This window comes from Hermetia illucens, chromosome 4, assembly GCF_905115235.1.
Source record: "Hermetia illucens chromosome 4, iHerIll2.2.curated.20191125, whole genome shotgun sequence".
NCBI classification, from domain to species: domain Eukaryota; kingdom Metazoa; phylum Arthropoda; class Insecta; order Diptera; family Stratiomyidae; genus Hermetia; species Hermetia illucens.
Window position 1 is genome coordinate 156,542,833 of NC_051852.1, and position 15,733 is coordinate 156,558,565.

The following is a 15,733-nucleotide window of genomic DNA, read 5'->3' on the forward strand; positions in this document are numbered from 1 at the left end:
AATCCAGTGGTCGAAGAGGGCCGTGGGGCCTTTTCGTCTCGTACGGGAACTGCTTGAGGCTAGCGAGTGTAGCGGTCGATGATCCCGAGGCAGTTTTCGTAGCCCTCACAAAGTGGCATCTTGACCAGATCTAGATGGATGTGGTCAAAGCGCTTGTCCGGAATTCAAAAATTGCCCAGCTCGGCGCGATTGTGGCGATGAACCTTCGAGAGCTGACACGAAACGCATCGTTTGGCCCAGCGAAACACATCCTCACTGAGACTGGCCCAGAAACACGTAAGCGTTACCCTCTTGGCAGTGGGGCGTCCGTTTGGCTAGGACAGCTGGTGTGGCGTATCGAAAGCTTGGCGATGAAGGGAAGGTGGCAGGTACGGCTTGATGTTCCCATTGAACCCCGCGTAGTAGCGATTGAGGCGAGGACTGGTCAGGAGGTGGAAAGCTGAATGTCCTTTGCCTGGACCTCGCTGATGTTCTTTGCAGATATCGCTGTGGCCATAGAGACAGTCTCAACCCGTGAGAGAACGTCGGCGACTACATTGTTCGTGCCTGGCGTATATTGCAGGCGCGCGTCGAATTGGCTGATAAAGTCCAGTTGCCTGCTCTGCCTAGGCGAAGGCTTGTCAGAGCGTTGCCCTGATGCGAAGGTGAGCGCACGGTGATTGGTGTGAATGACGAAAGTCGGCTCTTCAAGAACGCACTGAAAGTACTTCTCAAGAAGTAGGTCGAATTTCTTTTTTGAGGCTTTAAGGCGTTCTTCAGCGAGGCGGCGCGGAAAATGCCGGTAATCCCGTAGTGACAATTTGGTGATGTTTCGGCAGGTCAATGGTCGAGGCCAGCTCCCCAACTGGGACTGTGGCCTTAATAAATTTGGTGGGAACGGCTACAAGTTTGTTTGGTTTGGTTCTTGACGAGAAGCATTATTCTGCGAGTTTACTGTGATAGAAGGTCTAACCATTTGACCCTAATGATGTCGGCAATGCGCGAGGCCGCGAGGAAGCGCATATGGCGTAGTAGCTGCGAGGGGCTTTGGTCGCTGAGTTTGACGCCAGTGAGCAGCTTGTGTAGCTGAGCGTTCGGGGAATCAATAATTCTGGGGATGATGGCTGGCTTAAGCGCCAAGTACGTTTCAGTCGGCGGCGACGAGCGGATGATGCGCGAGATTTTACTGATGGTGTCCGTATCCAAAACCCACAGGGTGAGGTTGTACCACGAAATATCGCTCGTGATGCTATGAACATGGAACTTGCGACTCAATTGGCACAAAGCCGAAAGACACGACGCCATAACCATCATGTGCGACGTGGTGACAAGAAAGTTCGGAAAAGCGAACAGGTCATTATGCATTTCCCGGATAGCGAGGGAGAATTCATTTCCCGTTTTGATTCCTCCCAAGTAGTTCATAGTTATCACATAATAGCAAGCAAGGATCACTCTTTAGAGTATTTCTCAATTCGTATGTTGCTAACATTATCGAACTTTGGGAAGGTGTGAGCGTGATTATCCTATACGATGAGATTCCCAGAAGACCTGTTGCTCGTATCTGGTTGATGAAAATTCGCATGGGTAAAAGCCGCGTCCGGATGGCTCAAGTAGTCAGAGCGCTGAGCTGTCGTAGCGGAAACTCACGGTTCAAATTTTACTGGTGGCATTGGGGTTTGTATCAGCTGCGAATGAGTACCTGAGCCAAATCAGGGTAATAATCTCGGTCGAGCGCACAGGGTACTGTAATCTGGTAGTGTATCGTTACGGTCTTGAATGAAGTGCTTTAACACACTTCAAGGCCCTGATCCAAAATGGGTTGTTGCGATTATTATTATTATAAAAGCCAGCTTTTCCAAATCTCGTGCTTTCAAAACCCCGGGCTCCCCAGGGACAACTTAGCAGTGATTAAAGAGAACGAACCCCAGACGAACAGCCAGACTTTCCTACTCGGCATAAATGAATAGTACTTGGAGGCATTGGAAAAGGCGTAGTACAGGGTGCGGTTCGGGTTCATCACCGCATAGATCAAAGTGTCCCGCTCTTTGGAACAGGACAATGACTTGGACCCAGTCGATGCCACCAATGAGCTGCTGGAAGAGATGGAGATCGATAATCTCACAAAACGCAACCAAGTCACGCTGGGAGTAGTGTAGATGAATCTGCAGCACTGGATGTGCACTTTGGTTAATCTGCTGATATTCTTCATCCAGGAGGAAGGCAGCGACATAGTACTAATACAGTAGCTCTAGATTGGAGGAGGGAGAATCATTAAAGAGGTCACCGTGTTTAATAAATAGCAGGTGGGAATGTAGAACGTTAATATCCTTTGGCTAATAAAAGCTCACAACTGATCAGCTCCACCAGAAAAACTACAACATCTGACGTTCATCATCCCAGCGAGGAAGCCCAACCTGTTGATAGGTCACAATACCAATATGAGGCACACGGTTTAGGGCAGTTTGGAAGGTAACAGAGGAGTCGCTCTCTCTCCGAATTTATTATTAACACAAACCAATCGATGTGTAACAGTTCGGGTAATTGTGATGATTGGGAAGAAGTTCTTCATATCACCCTAACTTACCTAACAATGGGGCTTGCAGGATAGAGAACTGAAGAATGTCTGATCGGAAATCCTTCTCGGATCAAGTGTAAATACTGGCAACCAACATAATGACTCCTTCAGAAAATATAAGCACATCTTCAGGATTACCAGAAGGCGATCCAGGCAGAAGTGTTGTGAAAACAGCCTATTCTTTTCTATTAAGTTGGAGGGTTCCAGAACGGAATCTTTTGGTGGGTCTAGACCCACTTTCCCGCCAATGGGGAGGACTTTGAATGAGGCTTAAGCTTTTCGCATATAAATCTCCGGGAAAAGACGGCTTAACGTTAGTAATGCTCCAAATACAGCAAGTGGTTGTGGCAGGCACGATCATGTGTCCGCGAAGCACTTTCAGCCAATCAGCCTCACTTTTTTTGCGTTGGAGTCCGTAGTGTGACACACACTAGGGGTGAACATCTACTTAAGCACAATCATGGAGAGGTCGTCCTTTTCAAATTTCACGACGATTACCTCAAATGCGAATTCACAGAGACTGCTAGCACGGTTGAGTGGATGTTACACTACAAGCTACATACATACCTTAGTTGTCTTCTTAGATAGACCATGAAGGAGGATCTGAAGATGGGAGGGGTGTCTATTGCAGTGAATAATATTCATGCTAAGAACCAGGATTAATCTCATTTATCTACCCAGTTTTGGCGTCTCGAGAAGGAGGTTGGCAATATTCTAGTCTAGTTCAAATCATGTACTCAACGGAATTTTTCACTGACCTACCATCGGCACCACTACCAGAGACCTTATATCTTTTTAACTATCATAATATGATATATCAGCTGATCGGACGAGTCACTTCTTCACCGAATGCGCACCGCAGACAGATCGACCTGATGTCGAGAAAGCTGCCTTCTGACAACTTCTCGATACAAAGGCCTAACGGTGACCATATCGTCATTGCAGGTGATCTTAATGGCCATTTCGGTGAAAAGATAGATCGGGGAAAAGAGTTTGGAGCACGTAATGGGGGTGACAAGCATAAAGTCGATTTTGCGGGCACTAACAAATTTGTACTGGTGAATGGTAGTTCATCAAATGATTGTCCCATCTTCCTATCCGTGCAAGAAACCGACATTTTATCACCGTCGCTGACTGGACCGTTTCCTATTGGACCATAACACCTCCACATCAGCCATTACGAATGCCGAAGAATTACGGAAAAAAGTTAAAGACATGGGCCACAAAGCTAGGTAAGCGGTTCATCAACCAAGATACTTTGTTTTGGAATGATGATGCCCAAATGAAAGAAATTTAAAAAAATGCCAATTGGGAAGTAAAAAAGCGATGGCAGCAATATTTAGAACAGATGTCATTGGAGGAATTTGTTTATCCTCCACTTCCACAATCATTGCTGACGTTTGGAGCAGTTGCACCTGTCAGAGCAACTGAAGTTGACGAAGCAATAAAACGAATGAAATCGGAGAAAGCAGGACCTAACGACATCGCATCTGAGTTCTGGAAAGTAAAGAACTGGGACCCAACACTGTGGGCCAATGAATTCTTTAATTGGGTTATTCAGGAAGGTAGAATCCCATCTGACTGGCAAGAAAGCATCATCGTTCCAATATAGAAACAGAAAGGTAGTCCAGCAAAATTTTCAGTTACTTTTCCATACCGTGAAGATTTTTGAACGCATTCTTGACAACCGTATTCGCGACATTGTCAAAATAACCGCAAATTACGCCGAATTTGTCAAGAACTGCGGAATTATTGACGCAATGCACGCTGCGCGGTTACGCATGCTAAAATACCGTGAGAAGCATCGTCCTCTCCACATTGCAATGCTCTATGGTTCTGAGTGTTGTCCGACTATAAAAGACAATTAACGGCGTCTTGCGCTAATGGAGATGAAGATATTACGTTGGACTAGTGTCTGACACGCCTTGATCATATCCGAAATGAGTATTTCCGCAATCGATATGGGGTTACGCGGATCGTGGAATGATTGCGAAAGAGGTTTTTTGATAGCGTGGTCACATAATTCGCGATAACCAGAATTCACCTACCATGATTGGTCTCCCCCTCGGACACCACCTTGTCGTGGTGGGGGAGCTTGTAGTAGTTTACTACTACACTAAGGGTGTCCAAAAATATGAATATGGAAACGATGGATATAAACTCTCCAAGTGGTAAGAAGTCACAGACTTCGAATCCACCCGCGACCATGAGCAATCATGTCGCGGCCAAGGCGCGGATTTTGGAGGCCTCACCACGTTCATATTTGCCTATAGAGCAATCTGTAGAAGGCATGCTTTCCGACTCAGTGGAAAGTTTGCATTTAGTGCCTACGGCGAAGTTAGCCAGAAAGGAAAGTACGGAAACTCTCAAATTGGGAGAAACTGGAAATCCGACTACGGCCGGCCCGTCCGCGGTACTACAGCCCAAAACTACCCGCAAGCGGAAGAGAAAGGCCCGGCAGAAGGGAACTTCGGCCACTAAGGAGGGGGGACTACAGGCTGAATCCTGCCTGTCCGAACCTTCTCCGCAATCCTTGCTGGGAAGAGCGGAAGAACAGGAAGCTGGTGACGTGGACGCTACTGGTTCAACGCCAGTATGTGAACCTGGAAAGGCCCTAAGCCGACGGCAGAAGAGAGCACTGCGAAGGAAGATGAAGCACCTTGGGAATGAGGACATGGACGTGGCTGTACCACTAGGCGCGGTAACGCACAGAGAAATCGGACGCAAGGTAGCGGAATCTCCGGCGGAAGGTGGGGATAAACTGGAAACCCCGGTAAGATCCACACTGGACGCACCAGACTCTTCAGTCAGCGGTAATGCGCGCAAGAAGCGTAAGACCAACACATCTGCTGTGGCCGACGCTTTATTGTGCTCCGCGCCAGGGCTTACATCCACGCGTCTCGCGGGGATTAGGACCGGTGTGCCGGGAGGTGATCAAATCAGCGAGAGAGATCTCAATGAAGCTGGTCCCTCCCACAGGAATACGAACGCGAAGGCGGGAAGGAAGAGGACGTATGCGCAAGCTGCGGCCTCTGTTCTGACTGCTGCCGTGGGAGTTTTCTCCAAGGATGGCAAAATGTCAGAAGGACAATTTACCATCTTCCAGGAATGCCTGTGAAAGAAAATGATGGAGCCTAGAACGAAGCCACGATTTAACGATCAAGGTTTTCGTGATGGGCTTCTACATTTGGAGTGCGCTGACGAGGCTGCCTTAAAGTGGCTCCAGCAGGTAATCCCAACTTTGAGTTCCGGCGGTCGGCCCAAGTTCACTATTGTGAACACTGAGCTACGCAGGACAGAACATGTCGGATGTTGGCTACCGGGCCCTCGAAGGAAGGCAGAGGACATCATCCGCTTGCTGGGTGAACAGAACCCGGGCATGGACTTTGGGCACTGGAGGAAAAGTTCATGAATGCCAGGAAGGAGCAATCTACAAACGTGGAGGGCTTCAACTTGGTATTCGAACTGGACCAACAGAGTCTGAATGTGCTCAGGGAAAGTCACCATATGGTGCTCCACTTTTTCCTATATAGACTGAAATTCAGTCATATCAGGAAACTGTAGGGCATCATCTCCATTTTGAGAGCGAAGAACAATGATGGTCTTCGACTCACACAACATAGAGCAAATTGCAGCATCTTCGGTGCGCTCTCCCACAATGGAGATGTGCGCGGAGGATAGTGCATACAGGGGCGGAACCCCCGTATGGGGGCTCGCACTGGGGAAGAGACTACAGAGTGAATCCTACCTGCTAGTAACTTCTCCTACACCTTCCAAGGAACAGGCGGAAGGAAGGGAAGCCAGAGACGTGAACGAAACTGACTTGATGCCAGTTCGAGTGATCGAATCTATGCAACCCGGACACCGCAAACCAAGTAAGGTGCTAAGTAGAAAACAGACGAATGCACTACGGGATGAGGTGAGATCTTTCGTGGATGAGAACATGGGAATTGCGGTACTCCCAAGTACGGCTTTTCTCAGAGAAATCAATCACGATCGAGTCTCTGGCGGTATGGTGTGGGGGAAACCCCGTCATACGCGGACTGCCGCATACGCTTCTAACTGTTTTCCATAAGACAATAGACTAAGTTTATGTCGAAAAACATAAAGATTGGTCAAATCAACCTGCAGCATGCCAAAGCTCCCTCCTACCTGTTGGCAGCGAGAATGACAAAGCTACAGGATTTCCCCTATATCTTTCTGGTGCAAGAACCGTGGGTTCGATTTAACAGAATCTGTGGTATTGAATCAGTAAAGGGGGCTAGGATCTTCTACGACGAAAGATCCATAAGACCGAGAGCTTGCGTCCTGATGTCAAGACGGTTAGAGGCAACTATGCTGAGACAATATTGTTCCCAGGACTTAGCTACGGTCATCATACAATACCAGATAAATGGCGAGAGGAAAAACATCATAGTTGCCTCCGCTTATTTACCCTATGATTCTTTGTATCCTCCACCGACGCAAGAACTTAGGGATCTGGTGGCGTATGCAGAATCAAGTGGTCTCGAACTCTTAATAGATTGCGATGCGAATGCTCAACATATTTGTTGGGGCAGTAGCAAATGCAATCCAAGAGGAGAGAAGCTATTTGATTTCATCACTTCAGCTGGTCTTATGACTGCAAACGTAGGGTGCACCCCTACGTTCGTGGGACCGAGAAGAAGCGAAGTAATTGAGCTAACAATCTGTACCCCAAAATTGTTAGAGTTGATTACACACTGGCGAGTGCTAGACGAGGTCTCACTGTCAGATCACCGATATCTAGAATTCAATCTGACTATTGCGGGCGAACACTCTGCAGTACAAAGACGGAACCCTAGGAAAACGGATTGGCCAAAGTTCAATGAACTTCTTGGCAATAAAGTACAGTTCCCTAGGCGACTAAGGACTCCTTTGGTGCTGGAAGATGAATTGAAAACTCTGAACTACACACTTTTAGAGTGTTATGAAGAGGCTTGTCCTATTTCCCGAGGCCAAAGCGGTAAAACAGTTCCTTGGTGGAACCGAGAACTGCAAAAACTCAGGAAATCAACCAGGCGACTTCTAAATCGTGCTTGCAAAAGTAACAAGAACGAAGACTAGTTAAATTTCAGGAACTCATAACGTGAATATAAGAGGCTCGTGAGGTGCTCGAAACGAGACTCCTTTAGAGCGTACTGTGAGGAACTGGAAAGCGAAAGGGAGATTTCAAGGCTGTGCAGAGTCCTCAAAAGGGATGAGTCGGCCAAGTTGGATTCTCTTAGAAAACCCGACGGTACTTTCACGAACTCCAGACTGGACTGAGTACAGATCCTCCTGGAAGTACACCACCCGGGGGAACGGGTGAGAGAAGTGGTAGGGGGAGAGTTGACGGTTCTTGCAACCCCTTCAACACGCAAGTGTTGCAAGAGGAACTGGAACACTGCGAAAGCGGTTGTTACCCTTGGAAAGGTGAGAGCTGCGATACTGTCCTTTGAACATTTCAAAGCACCTGGCATGGATGACATCTATCCGGCAATGCTAAAGGAGGGTATGGAGCATTTAGAGCGACCTCTAAGAAATATTTTTCGAGGATGTCTTGCTCTGGCCTTCTTCTTGGCAACAGGTTAAAGTAGTTTTCATACCGAAACCTGGGAAAGATGACTATTCTAATCCAAAGAACTTCAGACAGATCAGCTTGACTTCATTCTTGCTGAAAGGTCTGGAGAGACTGGTGGAACGTCACATTCGTGGAAAGGCACTTAGGTCACACCCACTTAGTGAAAACCAATATGCTTACCAACGTGGAAAGTCCTGTGAGTCTGCTCTTCATTCTTTGGTCACAAAGATAGAGGATGCAACTTTGAATGGTGAGTACGCGATGGGGGTGTTCGTGGACATTGAAGGGGCTTTTGACTGTGCGCCTTTTTAAAAACTTTGTGATGCCGCCAGAGCGCATGGTGTTGATGATGCTTTAATTAAGTGGATCCATGCTATGCTAACGCAAAGATTGCTGCGCGCTGAGGTAGGGGTCGATCGCTACCTGACTACGGAGGCAACGAAGGGCTGCCCCCAAGGAGGTGTGCTTTCGCCGCTTCTGTGGAGTATGCTGATCGACTCACTGCTATGCGAACTGCAAAATTTGCCAATACACGCTCAAGCTAATGCTGATGACGTGGGTGTACTTGCTGTTGAGCGGGATCTTGGAACGGTGTGTAGGAATATACAGCGTGCCGTTGATTTGATAGACAGCTGGTGCCTTAGACATGGTTTGTCAGTTAATCCAAATAAAACCACAATGGTTTTATTCACAAAAAGGAGAAAACTGGATGGACTTTGCCTCCCTGAGATGAGGGGTACTACCCTTCAACTCTCCGAAGAAGTGAAATACCTGGGGGTTACTCTAGATAAAAAACTTCTTTGGAACAAACATGTAGAGGTAAAGATGAAACGAGCTCTCACAGCTTATGGGCTGTGCAGACGGACCTTTGCCTCGACTTGGGGATTCAGGCCTCATGTGGTAATGTGGATATACGTTGCCATCATTAGGCCGATGTTCGTATATGCATCCGTAGTGTGGTGGGTTAAGGTGAGACACTGCAAAGAACTGTTTGTCTGGGTATCACTGGTGCCATGAGCCCGACATCCGGCGCAGCTCTGAATGCACTACTCAATTTGCAGCCTCTGGATATATTTATTCAAAGCACTGCAATGAGAGCAGCTCATAGGCTAATTCGATTAGATCTATGGGAAAACAACGGATGTGGGGGGCACAGAGCATTGGGGACTGGGAGGACTGAATCCAGTTCTTACAATGCCTTCCGATTCTCGTGTCCCCATACATCTGTTTGGTAGAAGATATGTAGTTACCCTGAAGCGTAGAGAGGACTGGGAAGACCCAGAGGAATGCGTGGCGGGATATACGGAAGTCTTCTACACCGATGGCTCAAAAACAGAAGAGGGTTCTGGAGCCGGAGTCTACCTCTCGAATAAAAACGAGAAGTGGGCTTTTCATTTGTGACAATATGCAACGGTTTTTCAAGCCGAAGTTTATGCGATCCTAAGGGTGGCAAACTGGGTGATTGACGAGCGGTTGAAGGGCAGGCGCATCGCAATCTGCAGTGACAGTCAAGCTGCACTGAGGGCATTGAGCAGTCCTTTGATCACCTCGAAAATCGTTCAGGAACGCAGAAACCGTTTGAACTCTATGTTTAGATTCAATACGGTGGAACTACTCTGGGTACCTAGTCACTGTGGCATAGAGGGAAATGAAATCTCGGACGCTTTAGCGAAAGAGGGGTCAATCTCCCCTATGCCGGGACCGGAGCCAGCAATTGGGGTATCAGTAGCATTGGCTAAATCTGTTTTCAAAAACTGGGAACAAGTTTCCCATAATGACAGGTGGCAGAGCCTAAATGCTGCTCAACACACCAAACTTTTCCTGCCAGAACCCAACATACGCACTGCAAAGTTTATCCTGTCGAAAAGCAGGAGGACTTGCAGGTGTATTGTGGGCATTCTGACAGGCCATAATTCGCTAGCTGGGCATATGTTCAGAATAGGAATTACCGAAGATGATACGTGTCCCTCCTGTAATGAGGAAGCGGAATCCACGGAGCATTTCCTATGTGAATGCCCCGCCTATGGACGCATCAGGCATCAAATCTTTGGTGCCGATGTTCTCCAATTACGACGGGTAGCATCACATCCACTAACGGAAATCCTACGATACGTTAACGAATCCGGAATATTCCGTTAGACGGGGGACGCGAGTACAATGAGCCAACACGGCCTGAGTGCTCAAAAGCTGTAGCTTCTCCCCACCATACACACACACACATACACACACACCATGATTGGTCTGAACATCGTAGTCAATGGAAACAACCAAAAAGCCGGCCGAAAAATAGTGGCTTTATGAATTGAATGGTGATTTGAAAGCATTGCGATTGCATCCAGATCTGGCCTTTCACAGAGCAAAATGACGGAAACGATCAAGACGAGGCGGGTCTATTTTAAAATTAAAGTTAAAGAAGGGTCAATTTTTCAAACTTCTGTCATTTTTTTTCTTTATCAATTTTTCATAAACGGAGGGGGATTTGAAATAATTAAGACTTTCCTATTCCTTTCCTATTCACTAGTAATATTTATTAAGCTTGCGAACACCGATATTTCGGGAACCACTTGTTTCCTTCATCAGTGCTTACAAGTCTAATAGACAAGTGGTTCCGGAAATATCGTTATTCGCAAGCTTAATAAATAAATGTCGACCTGGGAACTATTGATGGTGGCATGGAAAGGTACGGCGCATGGAACTTGTAATGAACTGAAGGGGGATCGTGATGGTCAAACGACCATGCTGAGTGGCTGATCTATCCCAAAAACTTAAAAAGTTGGCGAAATTGATCTTGAAAGTCTGCCCGCAAATACTGAAGCTCCATCGGAGGGCTTGGTCGACACGTGCTTGCACGCCTCTGTGTTTGCCAGGCTCGAGAATATGGGGGATGAAGGCTCCTTTGAAAGTTGTGGTCCCTCACATGTCATGTAACGAGTTAAACCAAAACGCAAGCTAAAATCTGAAAAATGAAAATAAAAGAAAAACAACGGCTTGACCGTGCACGTGGAGCCATAAATCATCCACGAGGAATTACAGTCTCGATCCCGGCCTCAGATGTTTATTGAAACGCGGCCTCTGAGGTCGCTTCTACGACACCGTCCGGTCATTATTGTGGAGGATGTCCCTAATTGTGAGAGCTGGCAGAAACTAAGGAGGAGGAGAAAGGAAAGGAATCTTCGAATCAAAGGACCTTTCGATTGAAATTGAGAATTTGAGAGAAATTCTTGTCAACTTTGTTATACACTTTGCACAATTCCAAAAGTGCGAAGGGTGGATCGTGTTTTTCTTCCGTAAGTAAAGAGCTGCTAAGTAATTCCGGTTTGTATTGTGGTAATCGAATAGGGCTCAAGATATGCGGAAAACTTTTGATCTAACTCATTTACATATCAATCACTATCCAAACGGTTAGCTCCTTTCCTCTGGCCGCACTCGAAACGATAAAGTCGTGGGAAATTGTCGAGCGAAAGAATTTGGAATCAATTAGTTTGGAGCAAATTCGGGACAATTGCTCTAACGGGTACAATCTAATCCACCCAGGAGGATGGGCGAAGACAAGTTGAGTAAACGGACTTGCCTTCAAAAAGGAGCGAAATACCTTTTAAATCTGAAAACGAAATCTGCTACTTTACGGTCCTTACTTCAGCATGCTCTACCGGCATGCGTCTGATTGTAAACAATTTAAGGTGGAGACTCTTCCGAGGTACAGAGTCAGCCTCCACAGTCGCTCTTTAAAATCCAATCCTCGATATCCTTCAATTCAAATTTACCGTATATTACCTTTTGTTCGCATTACCCGAATTTCACTTCACCCCTTCGAGGATCCTTCGGTGCTGTAACTGTGGAAAAGGCGCTTGATGATGCATTTTTTATCCAATTTGTCGCCAAGTTTTCCGTTTACTGAAATTGCGGTGCTTTCAGCATAATGGGCTTTTCTACAATCAGACTTCCTCGCAGTCACCGGAGCTCATATGCACTGCAGGGAAACGCGCTCATATACACTGCATGAAAGGCGAGAAGTCACTCACTGTCACAATGTCAAAATGAAATTCGTTAATTTCCTTGAAAATCGGTTCATGTACACATTACTCACGGGCAACTCAACTCCCAGACCGAGCGATAAGATTCCCAAGATATTCACTGAACACGGAGTCGTTTAAATATTCAATACAATAAATACAACCGGCTAATGATGCAGTAAAGCCAACCCCTTCAAGACCATCGCCACTTCAAGTTCGCTCTTCAGTCGTCCATCGTTGAACTCCTCTGTGAAAAACTCACGTTCTCCCCGACCCATCAGCTGTCTTTCGATCAGCCGGTCCCGCTAAACCTGGCATTGAACTTCTACAGTTCATGTTGACAGCAACATACGCAGCAGCGTTGGCGCATGCGGCAGATCATTCCCCTCGAATTCCAGTTGTGCCGTCCTTGTGCTTGTCTCGCTGCTGTGGGCTTATCAGTTACATATTATTAAGTGTGATGATAACGGAAGTGAAAAACTGTCTCACTGAAAATGAAAAAAAAAAAATGCAATGGGGGATCCACTTAGGCCTTATATTTTGAAACAAACTTAGTGTTGTAGTTTTCCAACAGTTTCTTACAATAATTACTGAAAGCGAACACGCTACATATCTGCAATCTGCCGTTAATTGGAGATGATACCGGAAAATGTTGTTTCCTAGCCACACTCCAACATCATCATTGTTGATAAGCACATGTGATTATCGATTCAAATGGTTGCAATGATAGTCATTGACTGAAACCTACGAATAAAGACCAACCGTTGCACGTGTTCTCTGCAGACTTTCCATAACTACCCGATCTCAAACTCATTCGCACTGAAAACCTAAAAATTATATCAATTATCATTAGATACTCGGTCGTTTAGTGGGACAGATCTTATCATAAGATAATGTTTAAACTGTGAATAGTATCGCGGGTATTGTTGTACGATCTTGACATTGTTCCGGGGAAATTGGTGAAAAGTTTTTCTTATTGTTCCGTGATTTTTTCAAATATTTATTCATTGGCAAGGATTTAATACACGAGCCGAAGTCTACGTGATCAATGTTGGAAAATTTGTTGGTGGTGATGAGGTCTGTGATTTTATTGATTTTAATTTCTTTGAATATTTCCCGAGAATTTCCCTTGGATGACTATATCTACCTAGACGATTTGGATAGTTCGTTGCATGATGATATCATTTTTGAGGATTATAAGGAAGACCTGTATCAAGATAGCGAAAAAAAAGTGCAGATTCGGAGTGTAATAAAAGATCCGGTCTACAGGTGGAAAGATGGAATTATCTACTACTACATTGATGAGGTGTTCAGTAAGTGATTTTTCCCAGAAATTCTAGTAACTGGCGGGAAAGTTGTTCGTTGTCCGTTTGTTTGTGAAATTCTCCATTTTCTGTTAGTTTGAAATGTAACAAGCCCGGAATCATCGGTTGATTGAGATCTTTATCGTTCTAATCATCTTTTTGGGAGATCTTTTTTAAGATGCAGAAACCTACCTGCAATGTTGCATTTTAAATTAACGACATTTCTCGTAGATCGGTTGATGAAAAGATTCAATTAGTTTCCAATTTTAGTACAAAACGGTTACTGTTAAGCATGAAGTTATCTGAATTTTCTGACATATTTTGTAGGGCATAACTGGTACCAGTCATTTAGATTGGGGAAAAGAAAATGGAACCTTTCAAATAGTGGTGGAAAAGACAATGAATTTTCGAGCTTTTAATGAAACAAACAAGACTTTCCCCCTTTTATGTATGTTGAGGCTAGTTATTATCCATATATGAAATATTATCTTCTATAAAAATTAAATGGATGACTTGACTAGAACTTATCTTTTTTCAGCCACAATTCAAAGAGCTCATATTATACAACAAATGGAAGAGATAGCGAACGTAACTTGCCTTCAATTCAAGCCAAAAACGAAGACTTCTTCTGACTACGTTCATATAATGGTACGTAAGCAAACTCTCGAGGATATCCCAGAAGCTGTATTACTTTTGAACTCCAGATAATGGACTGATTATCTTATAGGGAAGAAGCAACGGTTGCCATTCCCAAGTGGGTCGCCGTGGAGGTCGGCAAGTATTGAATCTGAAACCATCAGCCCTCAACACAGGTTGCTTTCGAAAAGGCGTAGTCAAACACGAAATGATGCACACTATTGGATTTTACCACGAACATAATGCACCAGATCGTGATGACTACATTACTATTAATTGGGAGAATATCCAAGATGACAAAATAAGTAATTTTGACAAACAACTACCCGAGATGGTAACGAATTTCAGCATCCCATATGATTACGATAGTATGTCTCATTACGGAAGGAGAATCTTCAGCAAGAATGGTCTTCATACGATTACACCCAGGGATCCGAATGCTATTATTGGACAAAGAGATAGATTAAGTGATGCCGATATTTATAAGATTAAATTGATGTACAATTGTTAGATAAATGTTTCTGTAAAGAAAAAGGTTTAGTTTTAAAATCCATTGTCTCAGAAGAAGATTGGTCGATTGATTGCGCCTCTTTGCTCAGTCATACGCCTGAATGGAGTAAAAAGGTTCTAAGATCTGTCGATCTTTAGCCAGTTTCCCATCGACTTCGATGCTCAGACCAATCTCTGATTAAGTCATTGGTCCAACGCAACAGTTTTATCTCCATTTCTGCGAGGCGCTGCTTATTGTCTTTGATAGTCGCATTGCACTTAGAATCATAGAGAGCGGCAGGGGGGACGACAATGCAGTAAATTTTGAGACATTCTAACTAAATATATGCGTGCGTGGTTTCAAACGTTTAAATTTAATGTGAATAATGAGACGAGTTTATTTCCAATTGGCAAGCGATTTTTAGTTTAGTTCAAACAAATCGGTTTACTGTCTGACTCTCTGTCTGTCTTTTCTATTCAGTAGATGGAAACCTCCGAAAAACACTAGTATGTATGTTCCAGCGTGTGGGATTCTCACTGACTAAAACCACCCCTCAACTTCAGTCCTCCTCCTTGCGTAACTACCACAAAGTATTATATCGCGGAGTAGGCATGGCTCTAGCCCATTCTTTTGTCGATCGATTGGATTTGCAATCGTTCCTTTCTCATCTTCTCTGCCTCACCTAACCTGCATTGAATCTGAATGTCATTATAGTTCTCCAGGCAAACAAAGATTTCTCCAATAACACTTTCTGGTGCTACTGTTCTTCGCAATGGTTTCTCTAGACTCTTCCTTTTCTCTACGAATATAAGACAAAGAGAAAAAGACATACTTCGAGTCATCAGCATTGGAGCTGGGACAATTACACTATATCAATGGTACCGGCATATTCCGTGGAACTACTTGAGATCATAGACCAGACATTTTTCCGCGTCCGCATCTTGAGTTTGGAATAAATCTATGGGTCCATTGTCCCTTTGCTGATCATTCCCATCGCTGCTGTTCACGTGCTGTTAAGATGAGGGACGGACCCATTAAAGAGGCGTATCATCTCATCAACCAAAGTGTTAATTGGTATCATTCCGACTATCGCGCCTGCTGCTTCATCTGAGACGGTTCTAAAATCACAGAACTCTCTTAATTCGGTCCTTCTAT

The 15,733-nt window shown here is 45.1% G+C and overlaps 1 protein-coding gene across 1 annotated transcript; it reads left to right on the plus strand.

Moving 5' to 3' along the window:
• Positions 1-12,735: 12,735 nt before the first annotated feature.
• Positions 12,736-14,606, plus strand: LOC119655271 (zinc metalloproteinase nas-13-like). The gene is made up of 3 exons (XM_038061082.1): positions 12,736-13,461; positions 13,991-14,100; positions 14,180-14,606. Exons 1-3 carry the CDS (start codon positions 13,197-13,199, stop codon positions 14,597-14,599), a joined length of 795 nt encoding a protein of 264 aa, XP_037917010.1. The 5' UTR covers positions 12,736-13,196; the 3' UTR covers positions 14,600-14,606.
• Positions 14,607-15,733: the final 1,127 nt, after the last annotated feature.

Bases quoted from the DNA above. Each gene is read 5' to 3' on its own strand.
- LOC119655271 (XM_038061082.1), top strand. From the start codon at position 13,197: ATGTTGGAAAATTTGTTGGTGGTGATGAGGTCTGTGATTTTATTGATT. The intron at 13,462-13,990 runs GTAAGTGATTTT...ATCTTTTTTCAG, and splicing joins CTACATTGATGAGGTGTTCA to CCACAATTCAAAGAGCTCAT. The intron at 14,101-14,179 runs GTACGTAAGCAA...ATTATCTTATAG, and splicing joins CTGACTACGTTCATATAATG to GGAAGAAGCAACGGTTGCCA.